The sequence below is a fragment of the Rhea americana genome, unplaced genomic scaffold (assembly GCF_003343005.1).
Source record: "Rhea americana isolate MKP2758 unplaced genomic scaffold, rheAme1 scaffold_239, whole genome shotgun sequence".
NCBI lineage: Eukaryota > Metazoa > Chordata > Aves > Rheiformes > Rheidae > Rhea > Rhea americana.
The window spans coordinates 1,080,937-1,096,511 of NW_028186356.1; the positions used below are offsets into that span (position 1 = coordinate 1,080,937).

General features: G+C 47.6%; 2 protein-coding genes across 3 annotated transcripts in view; one reads left to right on the forward strand and one right to left on the reverse strand.

The window, feature by feature from the left end:
* Positions 1-10,666, forward strand: part of GNG12 (G protein subunit gamma 12) — a 31,248-nt gene extending 20,582 nt beyond the window's left edge. The window contains exons 1-3 of one of the 2 annotated variants that reach the window (XM_085306373.1): positions 5,819-5,837; positions 6,315-6,431; positions 7,566-10,666. In XM_085306373.1, the coding sequence (XP_085162499.1) occupies positions 6,336-6,431; positions 7,566-7,691 (222 nt within the window). In that variant the 5' untranslated portion in view covers positions 5,819-5,837; positions 6,315-6,335 and the 3' untranslated portion in view covers positions 7,692-10,666. Of the gene's footprint in view, positions 1-5,818; positions 5,838-6,314; positions 6,432-7,565 lie in introns of those variants that run through there. The other variant, XM_085306372.1, reaches the window with a different exon arrangement.
* A 3,783-nt stretch (positions 10,667-14,449) lies between these two features.
* On the reverse strand, positions 14,450-15,570 carry GADD45A (growth arrest and DNA damage inducible alpha; the record flags this gene model as incomplete). The annotated part of the gene is made up of 2 exons (XM_085306344.1): positions 14,450-15,227; positions 15,355-15,570. Coding segments are annotated over 2 exons (330 nt in total), but the record flags the coding sequence as incomplete, so codon positions are not given.
* Between the last annotated feature and the right edge of the window lie 5 nt (positions 15,571-15,575).

The following is a 15,575-nucleotide window of genomic DNA, read 5'->3' on the forward strand; positions in this document are numbered from 1 at the left end:
TTCCCACTGCAATCAAATGCTTTCAGTGGGAAGGAGTCTCAATACTTTATTGAAATTTGGACTTGAATGCATTAATGAACTTGAGCAGGATAGGATGCAGTTATAGTTTTTGTGTGGAGGAAGGAGGCTGTTGCAGCAAACCAGTTGTTCTCTGTTCAGCTCTAATGTCATGGCAGTAAATGCAGGAAGCACCGAACAGAAAAGGCGAAAGCCATATGCTGTTAGACTTCATTTGTAGGAACTGTAGTTTGACAATTAGCTTTGCAGTAATTAAGTTCACCAAATTATCAGGTTAAATGCCCCCAAAATCAATAGTATCATTTGTAACATATCTTGTAAGAGTTCAGTAGCAGAAGTCTCCTACTGTGCCTCTAACTGCTGTTTTAAGTAAGCCAGCAGTGCTGTGGAGCGCAGCCTGCTTGTCGCTAGTCCCTGCCTCTGTGCGCTGAGCTCGTGTTTTGGATGTGCAGGTCTYGGCTCAGTCACCAGGCAGCAGCGTCAGCGAATCGTGCGGGAGAGGCCGAGGCGCTCGGTGCCGGCGCACAGRCACTCGAAGGCCGGGGCTCCTGTGGCCGCTGCGGAGCACTGGCGCGCGCCGCCGCACGAGGAAGCTTCGGCTCCTGCCACCAGCCGGGGCGCGATGCTCTCGTGTAGGTCTGGCCTTGCAAATTCAGGTYGCCTACTGTGGGACCCTGCCCACCTGCCATCTCGCGATGTGGGCTAAGTCCCCTCGTTTCATAAAATTCTYCTGTTAGTGGGGAAGCGCGTGATGTGTCCCTAGATTGCCCGAGGTCGTGTGAGCCTCCCTGTGCGCAGAGCTGCCTGTCGCGGCCGTGCCTTCGCACAGGCCTGCTTCGCTGGCTCACGCTACTTAGGGGCTTGCCTAAGAGATGGCTAGTTTAGGTCTTTTGACTTGAATTCCATGGAGTGCTTTCACTTTGATTGTATTTTACAAATACTACAAAATGCATTTCCTGTATACCTCCCATCAACGCTTACAACGAGCAACGTGCTTCAACTTACCCTGCCCCAGCGATAAAGCTGAATGTCCGTATATTTGTTCTTTATAACATAGGTTTATGGCTATTTCCAGATAAATGTGTTTGTTCTATGTCAGTCAGCTTTCCTGCTTCTCTTTAGTTTGCAGATTGAATCGCTAAACATCCCATCAAAATGCATTTTCATATCTGGGTAATACAAATACTAGCAAATGGGGTGTGTGCCCTGTGCGCTTGCTATGGGGTATTATATCTCCATGATTTGCAATCACATGACTAAATTACACATGCTGGATAGTAGATTAGTATTTGAGAATTAAGTTAGCTGTGCAATAATTAAGTTCACCAAATTATCAGGTTAAATTCCCCAAAATATGAATAATGTAACTCTGCATGAGCAAATGACATTAGGCAGTTTGCTAATGAGCCACCGTCTCATGATGTCGGTGCCCGTGATGTGTCAGGCCCTCGTGCGTCCTCGCCTCTCCTCTCCGCAGCCGAAGTGCGCGCGGACTTCGCAGCTCCCAGAGCAGCTGCTGCTCCCGGGACTCGTCAGCCGTCGCCGTGCCRGCCCGGGGCAGCCGGCGCAGCTCGTGCCCGTGTCCGAGAGCGGCGGCTCGGCTCGGCTCGCCGGGCGGCGCGGGCTTCTCCGCGCGTTTGCGGGCGTGTTGCAGTGCCGGCCGGCAGCGCCAGCGGTGCTGCGGTGACTCACGGCTTGGCGCTGTTCCCTGCGGCTTTCTCGTGCGTGGCTTGGCTTCCGGCTGGAGCGCAGGCTCGCAGTGCTGGAGGRTGAGCCACGTTCGTGCAGCTAGTCCTTCCTGGTTCCCTTCCTCCTCCTCGGCAGGCTGCACTGATTTTCAGCTCTCTTTATCCCGAGTGGCAGGGAAAGGGTCAACATTTATCCAGCGGAGGGGAATCGCTGGGTGCTCATTTGAGGTGGCGTCACACAGGGAACAGTGGAAACTGCTTTGCAGGGCAAAAATCCTGTTGACTCGTTTTTTTTCCCCCTTTTTGCTTTTGTGTTGGCTCCCTTCCACGGGATCTAAACACTGAATAGTGTGCCCAGCAGGCCGTAGCTGACCTCGCTGGGCCGGAGTGGKGATTTTCTGGAAACCTGTTTGTGTGGGAGGGGTGCGCTTGCCGCACTGCRAGCGTGCAGGCGGGCCTGGCGGAGGCAGCAGCCCCGGGTGCCGGCCTTTCAGGAGCAGCCTGGACAGGACCCAAGTTCGCGCCAACAGCAGGATTGAAACAAGCACATAAATCTTTTTCACAGTCTTACTATGCTGTGCCCTGAAATTGGTTTCGTGTTCCCTCTCGTTCTCTTGTAGCAGCGCACTGCGTGTTGCAGCCTGGACTTTTCGTGGACCACGTGTCCGGGCTCAGAGCAAACATTGCTGCCAGACGTTGTCCGTCGGGCCAAGTTTTGCTCTCTAACATAGCAGTGTTATTAGTCAGCCCCGTCTTCCTAGACCTCGGTGCTGCAGAGCTCCTTTCTGTTCCGATTTCACTTGCTTTGCTTCAGCTTTGTTCGTGGCAACTGCAGGCAGAAGCCTTTGGCAGAAACGGTTGGTGGAGTGGACAGTACTTGCTTTAAATACAGCATATTCCTGAAATGCCCAAAATGCATCGTCTGCTGCAGGATGCTCGCTCAGGGTTGTAATCTTCTGACCAACACAAGCTTTAAGATTCAAAAATTATAAAAGAACTTCTGTCATTTGTGCAGAAATCGGTCGTTTGGGCTGTTGCATCGTTGCATTGAAATGAGCTCCGTGTGTTGTTCTTTTCTCCTCCTMCTCTCGGATGCGATTACAAGCACCCTGGAAAAGTAGGACACCGAGCTAAATGCTCAGCAGTCACCGGGGTGACTGTTAAACGGCCACTCAGATCCATCAAGATTAGAGAGATTCATGAGTCTGTTTTTAAAATCTGTTCCAGGAAATGAGTTTCAAACGATGCCTAATATCAATTATTAATGTCCCTCCTACCTGCTCCTGAGCAGGAGGCATTGCTTGGCGCTTTCCAGTCGCCCTGACCCAGCTCCTTGTGAGGGGCAGCGTACGGGGAGCGCTCCCCTGCTCTGCGGCGGCTCTTTCCCAGCGTTTCGTGGCTCGTTTCCCGGCTGCGGTCGTCCCGGCGCCCCGCTCCTCGCTGCGCGGGCCGCGTCGGCAGCCTCGCCCCGCTCTCGCTGCAGCGCGGGATCGCTGCTACTCTGATGGGGAAAGACAGCAGCTTCCACTGGTGGTGATTCACCACGGTGACTTTGTAAGAGTAATGGACGTTAGCTATGAGTCGTAAAGGCATGAAATACTTGCACTGCATGTGGCATTGCTGGTAACAGCTCTCACAAGGTGATGAACAAAAAAGTGTTTGTTGTTGTCCCCATTTTATAGATGAGGAAATTGAGGCAGCGGGCGGCGAAGCGATCTGCCCAGCTTTTCCACGTCAGAAGTGAGTAGGCTTCTGGTCCCTCAAGTCTGTGCTCTGCCTCCGGTGGGGAACTTGCTGCAGCTTTCCTGGAGCAAAGGCTGCTGCGGAGCGTCTGTAAGTGAACCGAATGCAAGTCRTCCGTCCCCGGAGGCTCACGGCGGCTTAGGGGTTAAAACCTGCACCAGGAAGCAGCCTGTATTTTATGTAATTTTATTGTAGATGGCACTAAGACAGGTCACTCTGAGAAGAATAAATATGAATGGTTTAGATAATTACAGGACACTGCAGTTATACCAGAATCAGGGATTACAGTATGATTAAAGAATCAGGGCACCAAGGGCRCTCGGGAACTGTAACCCTCTTGCAGTGTCTCTGTGCAAAGTTCATAATAGGTGAAGCATTTKACTGTTTGAGAGGCTGTATTAGATCAAATTCTCATTTAAAGATGATTTTAATGACTATGAGATTGAAATAGTATTTTCTTCAAATAAGCCAGTATTGTCACAGAAGCAATACAAAYTCTTTTTCTGAGTATAAACTCTCTTTTTCATCTGTTTAGATATACTGTAGGGTAATTGGTGCCTGCCAAGAYTGTTTGCTCAGGCAACAGCCTGCTCCCAATCTGAAAAGTTTTCYGAGTTCAGCTGAAAGGGGCACGGGGGCTTCAGAGGCACCGAATCCCCCCCAAGAGAGCAGCGCAACTACTGAACCGCTGCGCAGCCGCGAGCTCCACGGCAGAGTGTCCTGATTTCCGTGAGTCGCTGGGGTTTGCAGCCGCWTTGTGGGCAACGTGCCGGCTGCTGGAGCGGGTCCCGCAGCCTGCGAYGGGCAGCGGGATCTGTGAAATCGGAGGGAGCAGTCAGGTAGCCGCCTGGGCCCCCGATCCCTCCGTGCTCGGGGCGTTGCTGACTCGAGCTGGTGATGAGCAGCAGCTCGGGCGCAAAGAAAGCAGCGCAGACACCATGCGTGGCTGAAAGGTGATGCAGGGGATTATTTATAATTAAGTGCTGCAGGAGGCTGGTGTGGAGGGTGCTTGGTGCTGATTAGATAACGTTCTCAGTTAACAGAGATCGCTGGTTACTCGCGTTGCTGTCTGAGGAGAGCTGTGCAGAGCCGGTGGCGACACGATGGAGCCCGGGCCGGGGACCGAGCCCGCCACCCTGCAGCGTGCGCAGAGGCAGGGCCCCGTGCGAAGCCCTGCTGCGCTCCGCTGCCTGGGCAGCCCGGGAGCCGCTGGGGGAGCTGCGCCGCTCCCCGCGCCACGGCGTGGGAATTGCAAAGCCTGCCAGGAGCTGCTGTCGGCAGGGCCTGGAGAGGTGGCGTTTGGCTGCGTTTGACTTGAGTCGCTGTAGTGCAGYGAATGGTTTAAGCACAGCAGAGCGTAGCCAGGTGCTGCCAAGGACCTGCGTGAAAATAAACAGCAGAGTCCGTGCATAGTCCTGTGCGGATCCTGCGCCAGAGACTGGCGCAGAGGTAACAGTCTCAAAAAGCAGAAGGGTCCCAGCCAGCTGCTCTTTGAACTTCGGGATAGCTGTCAGTGCACGTTCGGTGACAGACCTCCCAGGCTCGCGTGTGTGAACGCTGAGTTACAGGCGTGCAGCTGCACGTGCTTTGGTGGACGTGACTGAGGCACCGGATTCAGGACTTTGCTGCAGAGAGGGCAGCAAAGCTGCTGAGGGATAAAAGTGCCAGTATGAGCAAAAGCGACGTTTAATTATTTACGTGTGCTGCGGACTTTGGGGAGAGGTCCTCTTGGCCGTATGACTGAGTCAGACGTGGCTTTGGGGCAGCTTGGCTGTCTCGCTTGTCTGAATATGGCCCCTCACAGAAGATCTTTGTTAACTGCTTGTTTCTCGGGGCTGGGAACGYGCCTCTGTGCGCCTGACTTCCAGCAGAACCCGTGGTGTCCTGGCAGGGGCTCAGCCGCAGCCTTCAGCCGTCTGCGAGCGAGCACGGCCCCGGATTGCGTGYGCGCTCTTGCAGGGCTCGCTGCGAGCCGGGGGGCCGAGGCGCAGCCGCTCGGGAGGCACTGCAGGCGCCTTGCAGAAGGCTGTCGGCCGGGCGCGAGGGAGGGCGTACTGCTCCTCGCTGYGCTGCCTCCAGATCCTGCGCCGCGAAAACGCTGCTGTGATCAGTGCTTTGAATTTTTACCCTGAGAAGGAAAGTCCCTGTTGCTTGTTTTTTTTGCTATGCCACCATATATGGCCATATGGGAGAAGACAGCAGCTGAGAGTCTCTCTCTCCGAACTTTGGCTGTTCTTTTTCTTCCTCCCCTTTTTTTCTCCTCCCACATGTTGTACAGCTGCTCCTCCGCCGCTGGAGAAGTGGAGCGTAACCTCGCCGGTGCGGGCAGGGGAAGCTGATAGTTCCCACAGTGGGCGGCCTGCGTCTCTGCCCTTCCTTCTCCTCTTGGTACAACTGGTTGGGCAAAGGTTGCTGTAATTAGGCTGTAAAATGCTCCCCGGCCTGCATGGGGGAGCCGGCGGGAGCRCGCTGGGCGCCAGCGGGGTGGTTCCTGCAGGGCGCCGGAGCCACGGTGCCGACCTCCCGTGCTGCGGCGAGCGGCCCCGAATCTGTGAGCGCGCTGCAGCTTTCAGAGAAACAGCCATAAAGCGCCCTTGGGGAACCCTGCAAGTAGATAAATGTATATTGCATATTAATGTTTGGAGGATTGAGGAGAAAAAAGATACATAATAGCTTGATACAGTTTTTCTGGAGAGTGTTTGGATTGCAAGCTCTCAGTTATCAARCTGATTCTGAGCTAACCACTCTTGTTAGGTAAAATAACAAAAAGCACTTTTTACAGAGTATTACTGTTGCCTCTTTACGTAAAAAAGTTTAACATGCTGTGCCACTTTTAGAAAAGTAACCAATTGTCTTTCATAACAGAGCTTCAAGATTTAATTGAAAATGTCTGGCAAAACGGCTAACACGACCAATAATATAGCGCAGGCCCGACGGACTGTTCAGCAGCTGAGAATAGAAGCCTCAATAGAGAGAATAAAGGTGAGAACATGCTCTTCTGCGTCTTTCCTTTCCCTCCCTCCCCCCAGCTATGGCACGTTACAGTAGGGGAGTGTGTATGTGCACGTGCATGCATGCACATTTAAACATTTTCACATCAGATGGGTTTTCTTGGAACTTGGCAGTTCTGTTGCACGACTGTGTGTCTAGATGAAACTAATTCTTTTGGTTACTTAAAAGAAGTATCCTCAAGTAGTTAGGTATCTTTTGGACTTGCAGAACCAAAGTAAAATGCAAAGTGCAAATCAAATGTATGAAATGAAAAGCATGTATGAGCTTCAAGATTTGTGCATATTACGTTGTTTACATGATTGTGTTTGGATGGCTAAAATTTGTATATGCAAGGAATTTGAACATGTATGGGCTTTTTGAAAAAGGAAGATAGAAGAAGAAGATAGTTGAAACTGGATTCCTTTAACTTCTGACAGAAAAGAAGCCAAATTTTTTTTTCTATCTAGAAGAGCTAAGAAATTGGGTGTGTTGGTAATATCGCCTGCTCAGATTATATTTGTTTGGCTCCTTAAATTGTTGTCCAGCCCTTTCTGAAGTCCATCAAAACAAAGTTACAAAGTCATACAGCAAAGGCACCTTTTCTTAGGTGCAGGTACTTATAATTAGGGTCAGTGTCATGCAGCAGGAAGAGCTTATTTAGTGTGCTAGAAATTGAATCAGCTGAGAATACTGGGGAATACTGAGAATAAGGTATATTAACCCCAATTTTAGAGATTGAAAAGCTCTTATTAGAAATCTCCTGTTTATTTTTAGTCTTCTGTCAAAGCCATAACAGAGGTGAACGTTACCCTCGCCTTGCGTCGCACACTAACCCCAGAGTACTTTAAAGAACAGGGCACTTGGATTCATCTTTTCTCCCCCTCCCCCYGCCTTTTTTCCCCTCTCCATGGATAAAGCCAGCTCTTGGACAGAGCCTCTGAAATTTTGTCTTTTGTGGGAAAACCAGTCTGGCCCAAGTAACATGTTGATTTCCTGGCATCTCTCCCTACATGCACAAAATCCTTGTATCTGCAGATAGCCCTGAGTTGATTTGATCGTAGTACTAGTTATGGGGAAAAACTTGGTTATTTTACTTTTTTGTTTTTTTCCCTCTATCTTCTGCAGGTGTCAAAAGCATCAGCAGACCTAATGCTCTATTGTGAAGAACATGCCAAGAAGGATCCTTTGCTAATGGGCATCCCTGCTTCTGAAAATCCTTTCAAGGACAAGAAAACATGCATTATATTATAAGAGAGCAGTAGCACCTCCATGGCTCTGCTGAGCAAAACAAGCTGCAGGCAGATGTGTAGAGAAATAATCTGTAAGGTACCCGGTATTAACTGTGTAAAACAGCTGTTCTTTTACTATGTGTATAAATGATTTCTTAAGTTTTTTAAAGCAGTTCTTCTGTTCCATATCTTTATTAGGAAGCGAGATTTCAAACTGATTTAACTTCTTTCTTGTCAAGTGGAATGGGGTGTCTRGGACAAAGCCAGTGATTTTACTGTGCTGGCTCTTACGTGGTGAGGAGGAGTATGGCGAGATGGGCTCTGTGTTTCTGGAAGAATATGTTTGAGTTTAAGTTTTTAAGTTACACAAACAAGACCAAAGTTGCCTGAGCTTTGCTGACAGGAAGTCAGAGGTTTGGAATCCCGATTAAACATCTTTTGGTTTTGTTTTTAATTATCCTTGTATGTGGCGAAGGGAGTGTGTACCTGTATTGCTAGTGCACTTACGTGTATTTATGCACATGCACATTTTGAAGTGAATTATCTAGCAAAAGCTACCTTGAAAATGGTTGTATCAACTATGGGCAAACTCCAGAGATTCATGCCTCCATCTTWGGTTATATTTGTTTGCTTCTCATGGTGGGGTTTTCTAAATGTAAAACCTAAGTTGTCAAGCATTAGATATCTGATTATTTATTTCTCTTTTTTAAGAGGGGTTGAAAAAGCAAAATTTTCAACTTCAAGTTTTCTTCTTTAAATTTTCTTCTCTAATTGGAATCTGTGTTAAYATAAAAATACTGAACGAATTAAAGGCTGCAAGCTAGTGTTTCGCTTGCTCTGTGGCTAACGTAGAGGTATGGTTCTGTCACTCTAAGTCCCATTTATATTTTGTGCAGGAATTCAGAATTTGGCTCTTTTAAGTTCYCTTTTAAAGGTGAAAAATGCCAAATTGTATCCAGATTGTGGTTATGCAGATATAATTGGCAGGCCTTTCCATCAAGTAAGTGATCTTATACATACGCATATTAAAAAGTCTTAGTTTGCGCATGTGTGTGTGTATATATATATAAACTTCAATGGAATATTTACACAAACATTGCATATTAACAGRAAACTTTGAGGGGAGAGAAAATAATACTGATTTCAGGTGGCTACAAATGTATTTCATCTTTCTCTGTAGCCAGTGATTCAAAGTTGAARTTGTGATCTGCCATAACTGTGTGTTTCTGTAATAGTATTTACAGAATTTATTAATCACTTTTAATTTACTGTCTTATGTTGCATATTTGTCTATTCTATATTAAATTATATACACACTGTTGATAATATATTGAGAAATTATATATTTTCTTTAACAAGCCACKAACAGACAGCTCAAAAATCTAAATACAAGACTGACAGTAAGAAAATTGTACTGCTTATTCTGTGCTGACATTCAAATTATTTTTATAATTAGACTATTTTTCTAGTGACAGTTTCAAAACAATAATGTAGATTCACACTGATTTTATTTTCTGTGTTTGAATCTTTCATTTCATRATGCATCATGTTAAAAATAGTAATTAACTTCATCTGGGTATGAAAGAATAACCATTTGGAGAAATCTCACTGGTTCCTAAAGTATCAAAATGGGTCTATGGGCCAGAGGAAGGTTAATTAACTTCAGATCGTTGCCCTAATATCATTCTACCATGAATCTGTTATCTCCAAGGTAATCAGCATTTTTATTTATTTAGAGCTCCAAAAAAAGGATAACCTATGTAGATACAAACACATGATTGGAATATGTATTTTTTTCTCTATTGTTTGCCCCTAAATAAAGTGAGGTATAGGTACTGATTTATGATCCAGCTATATAACACTGGTCTGGCTGACACTTTTCCCCTAAATTGGAGCTTTGCAATCTCACGTTATTTCTGCCRAGGACTTCAGTGGACACCAGACCTCTCACAAGATGGTTAATGTACTGAGCTCATGATCCATTAGAGCTGTGCTGCAATGTATGCCTATTTTTAAAGGAAAACCTGATGATTATTCTCCTATACCTATTTACTGTTAAGTGTATTTTTCTACTTTTTYGTGCAAAATTTTATCAGCATCTCTTTTGTTGGTTCTCATACATTTGAGCAACAAAAGGACTTGGTTGCATCTTTAATCATAGACATAGGTTTAAAAAGATTGTGCCAATTTGCTTTCAGATGCTTTCTCACTTTTAGGTAGAACAGCTAAAATGATAACATGGAAGTGACTACTTCTCATGACTTTTGTTGCATAGATTTTCAGGTAAACAATGTATTTTTAAATGCAATCTATAGGGGTGCATGGAAGCTCAAGCAGTTATGTTTGTACATAAGCGTTGCTCTTTTGGTATAAATAATCGAAGGAAAGAAAAGGAATTGGAAAATATTTGAAGAAATATAGACTCTTTAATTAGAGAAATGAAACCATTTAAACTCRTGGGTGTTGCAAGCTTCAGAAATTAAGGGATTCATGTTTTCAAGGTGGTTCTCGGCCAGGCCAAATGCCCAGAATAGCTATACCGCAGTGCTGCAACTGGTGCTCTTCTGACAGGTGCCTCTAATCTTTGTGTTATGTAAAGTGAATCTGATACTACTCCAGAATGTGTATTTGTACTTTTTTTTTCACCATAAACTAAGAAGCCAGCTTACTGTTTGTGTTTTTCTCTGGATTTTCTAATTTGACTCTTTAATACTATGTTATATTATATTGTCTTTGTATCCTAAGGTACACCTGAATTGTATCGGTGTGATTCGCCTTCGACTGACAGTAGGCTTTGTGAACAACTTGTGTTTTTACCTAATGCACTTTCTACCAGTTGGGAGCAGGCCTCTTCTTGAACCTACACGTTTTGGTTGTTGGAAATGTGTCTTGTGGCAATGAAAGAAAAGGCTGTCTGCTTGGCCCTCACAGCTGGCATTGTCACCGCCTCGGGTCTCTGAAACTCTTCATTAAAGTATTACTGCTTTTTCTATTGTTTCAGCTTATCATTGAAGTTTATTTTACTTTGCTTTCCTCACGCTGGTGTGCGGAGCCTCTCTGATCCGACTGCCCAAGTCTGCGCCATCCGTGTCAGCCAGCCAAGTAGTATGTCACCCCCCAGCACGGTGGGGTCCAATCCTGGCAAGGATGCAAGTAATTCTGAGGAGAGTACATAGTAAAAATTTTTGCAGGTTTTGTAGGCCAGATTATCCATCTCCAAGGTGCAGATCTGGGAGAGGGAGGAGTGGGAACCTACGGCAGTACCTGACTGGTGTGGTGTGCTGCAGGACGTTTACACGCCTAGGAAAGCAAAATCCGGGAAAAGGAAAGAAAACTCTGACTGTGTTGCATTAAAGAAAATTTTGGTCATGTAGGGGGTGCATCAAGCCAGGGCTCTGCCTCCGGTGTCAGCTCATGTCTTTACATGTCTTGGTTTTTTTCATCTCAGTGTGAAGAATTCTGCTGTAGTCTGGATATAGTTGCCCGTAGCGCTGGTTGTGTCTTCTGCAGGTCACAGACATGACTGCAAGGAAACCCCAACGCATATCCTTGCATATATTTGCTAATTATGTTTAAATTTTATCTCTGCCCTCCGGTGCCTTTCACTTAAGACCGGTTTCTTTCAGACAGATGGGGCTGTTGCCTTTATTCCCAATGGCACACTCCTCTGCCRGGAGGAGGGAGGTCTGCCGGCCCCTCGTAGGTCTGGGCTATACGTTGTGGAGGTTTTATTCGGAGAGAGCGTGGCAGCACAAGCGAAATCCCCAGGTTGCATCAGCCCCGCACCGGTGGCACAATCTTGAAGTGTCCTGATTTTGCTGCTGTTACATGTTTTACTTTAAAAATCCTTGGAAAAGCCTTAATCGGGCGGGGGAAGGTTTTTTGCTTGTTTTCTCCCCTTTCGTATTACTTTTTGGATCCTTCCTGTTGTAAAACAGTCCGCCTGCACCTGTGCGCAGAGCTGCTCGCCTCCCTCTCCAGRGGAAGCTCGGGGAGGGTTGGTTCCTATACAGAGACCCCGTAAAAAGCTCCAACTGACACAGGAAAGGGATAYTGAATATTGAGACGTAAAAGGTTTCAATTAAGTTAAATTACAGGTGGTTGGTTTGTTTGTTTAAGGCTGATCTAGCACTGCACGTTAGCGCCGCGGTTAGTAGGGTGGTTAATCCTCAGTGTTGCTTCTCTCCCTGCGCTCTACTTTCTTGTGACCTTGCCAAAAATAATCCTATTTCACTTGAAAATTTACAATTCTTTTTATGATCATWTTTTGGTTCTGAGTTAATGGTCTGGTGTTTGTTACAAGCCCAGAAAAGGAGGTTTTTTCCCCCCAAGCCAAAAACTTTTAATTACATGTATACGTGTCTCTGTGTGTGTGATGTCGGGGGTGCTGTGGTCGCTGCTTCCCTGCCATAGGCCACGGGAAAGGCYGTGAGCATCCAGCCGTTCCAAAAGTTTCGGGTGTGTTTCCAGCACAAACTAGCCAATGCTTGCAGTCAGCTTTAATTCCAAAAAGTAATTAATCTGTCTCCTTTATAGACTTTGGAGTGAGCAACAGTGGAGGCCAAGTCTGGTGTATAAGGGCAAAAGAAGATAAAAGATCTACAGAGTTACGTTTGCATGTATTTACATTCTGACTTGTTTGAGTTTTTTCTGTAAGGGCTGACATTTTTGCCTCTAAAATACTGACCACACAAGAGGAAGGATTTTTAAGTAAGTGTGAACTGAGGTAATAGCCAGCAAATTAACTCTGTTGAGGAGTATTGGCTTTTGCAGTGCTGATACCAAACTTACATGCCAGAATAATGAAGCTGATCAAAATTCAGAGGGATAATGGCAAGTTAAAAATACGTTCCAAAAATTCCCTTTTTGTGTAGCTACAGCGTCCAAAGTTTGAGCTGATCTAGTTGCTCAGCCCGCCTGCTGGCTTGTGCAGCTCCTCCGGCCCACTTGTTTTTCACTGTAAAGTATGTGACTGGCAACAGTCTAAGGGGATGTTCAAACCTGAGTCCAGGAGAAATTTCTGGCATTTCTGATAGTTTTGGGGAGGAGAACTGGGGTGCAGGAAGAAGCAGCTGCAGTCTCCCTGCGGTGCAGCAGTCCAGCTGCATTCGGGGTCGGTGGCTGGGTCCCGATGTGGACGGGTTTTAAACAAGGGTGTTGCAGGATGTTTTCTTTGATCGCGCCGTCCCTGTTGCGTGCTGCAGGGGACCTGAGGGACGCTCCTGCGGAAGGCGTCAGTCAGAGGCGACAGCCTCCGCGGCCCAGTGCTGCACCTCCGTCCCAGTGCACGTTGCTCCTGCATAATCCTGCTCCCAGGAGTCGCGTCAACCTTAACCGCAGGTGAACAGAGCCCAGCTTTGCAGTCAGCTAAAGCAGGTAATTCACAAGATCCTTCCGCCCTAAGATAAACAAAACTTCCTGAAGTGGATTTCAGCTATGGTCTCGTACTAAGCGTGTGCCGTAGAAATGCACAGCTTCAGGAGGAGCGTAGCTCCCATGCAGGCTGGGCTCGGCGGAGCAGCGGCCACCCTGCAGGTGAGGAGCGCCGCGAGGCAGCGTGCACGCGGGACATGGAAAACATGGCATTACCTGAGCCACTATGTAGGTCACCTGCGTCCATGGAGCCTCCCCGACTCGCCCTTCTGCGGTGAGGCTCCGGGGCGCGTGGGAGGCGGCTGTCTTGCACTCAGCAAGTGGTGTGGGTGCGATGGAGCCTATTTTCCTTCTCTTTTGGGGGGCCAAGAGAGAGATTTCTGCCGCAGGGATTATGGTGTGCGCATGTACATGTACAATAAAAGAGGCAACGAGTTGGCGGTTGTCCCTGARCTCTCCCACCCGCCTAGCATGAGGCAGGATCTAACTCCTAGCACAGAAGCCTCATAACCCCGGTGGCTGYAGGGGAGCAGGCACAGTGTTACAGAGGAAAGTAGCACTGAAGCCCTTAAAGCCAGCTGAAGCACAAGGCTGAGCAAACTAATAGCCACGCAGGTACATGTGACAGCAGTTTCAAAGCTCCTGGAGAGAAAAGTGACTGCAGACTTGTTCTGCTGCTGCTGGAAAGCAGCTTGGGAAGGGAGAGCAGCTGTGTGGGAGACACAGGGGCTCCACAGAAGCAGTGGGAGTCCCACAGAGAGGGCCRGAGTCTCTGAAAAAGGGAATAGGCCAAAGGCAACCGCATTTGGAGAAGCAGTGAAAGACCTGGGGCAAGGGGAACAAAGCAGCTTTTCCTGGGATGAACTGGGTGCCCACACYGATTGCAATCGTTGCACCCTCCTGAGCCAGCATTCCTTCCTCCCATGCTTTGCTTTGAAGAGTAAGCAGGAACTACACAGAGATCAAATTCAGGAAAGGGCAGAAGGGTTTGCACTGGGTATATGGTGTAATACGTGTCAGACAACCAGATTAACAGCTTTTCCAAAAAGGAGACACTGAGRAAAATTTTGCTAGTAAAAGGGAGTCAGGTTTCCCCAACGTTCAATAGGATTCAGGCAGTATAGTAGTGCTGGAGCCTCTAAAATAGTTCCCTCTTATTCTTTTAATCTGCTGTAAGTGGCAGTAGTCAATAAAAATTTTAAATAACAGTTCCTGTAAAGTAATACCAGCTGCTCTTTAATTATGAGGGAGGGGCCAAGAATAAAACCCACATGCCATTTCAGGTCCTACACAACAAGCTCTCAACATGCAGCACTCATCCCTGATGAGAAACCACAGTCACCAGCTGAGCCTTTTCAAATGCACACTACTGAATGTGGTAAGARATTAAAACTTAATACAGCAGAATTGAGGTTAAACTTTTTATTTCAAAAAAAAAAAAAATCCAAAACCACTATCCAATTTCAAACAATTGTATTAATGTAGATGTCTTTAAACATCTGAGTATTAAACCAAGTGGTGTGGTTGTAGACCAACTGCTTAAGGGTATTCTGGTTCCAAAAGCTTGTAGCATAAATAAGTTTTGCATCAATATCATAAAATAACTTATTATATATCTTAGAATATAAACTTGAGRATTAACATCCCAAAATACAATAAAATTGTGTGTAAAAATGTTTTGATTAACCTTTTTGCACTTTCATATTTAAGGTACTTAAACCAGAAACTGTAAGTTGCACTTTAAAAACTGTTAAGGGTGTTGGGTGTTTTAAGTAACTCAGCCACAGTGTGTCTCAGCTCTTCCGGCAGGTTTTAATTCCTTTCGCGGCACAGAGGCTGCTTGTTTAGCTTCGCTTCTGTGTTCATTCCCAGCTGCGGAGTCACTTTTCTTCAGACCCACACAACATGTAGTTGACTTCAGTCTACCCCACTTGACTTCAGTTTTATTTATTTATTTTTTTTCCCCTCCGGTAATCCTTGTGTCAGGGTAGGAAGTTACTTCCTGAGCAACCGCTAAAGCATTTCAAAACTTCAGTGCAATCGTGTTCCGCGAGTTTCCGCCGGGCTGCTATCACCGCTCGGGAAGGTTGATCACGGGGACCCACTGGTCCATGTAGCGGCTCTCGCGGCAGAAGCACATCAGCTGGCTCAGCGCCGGGTCCTTGCACTGCGAGGCATGGGGGTGCTGCGGGGCAGGGGCGGGGGAGACCGCGCCGCGTTAGCCGGGCGCGCCTCCGGCGGCCGGTCGGGCAAGCGCCGAGGACGGCGCGCGCCGGCCCGGCCGAGGGCGCGAGGCCTCCGCGGCCGCTCACCGTGACCAGGACGCAGTGGAGGTCGGCGGGCGGCCCGGCGGCGCGCAGCAGCTGCGCCAGGCGCGCCGGGTTGCTGACGCGCAGGATGTTGATGTCGTTCTCGCAGCAGAAGGCCTGGAGCAGCGTGAAGTGGATCTGCAGGGCCACGTCGCGGCCGTCCTCCTCGTCGGCCGCCAGCAGGCACAGCACCACGCTGTCGGCCGCCCTGCGGGGACGGGACG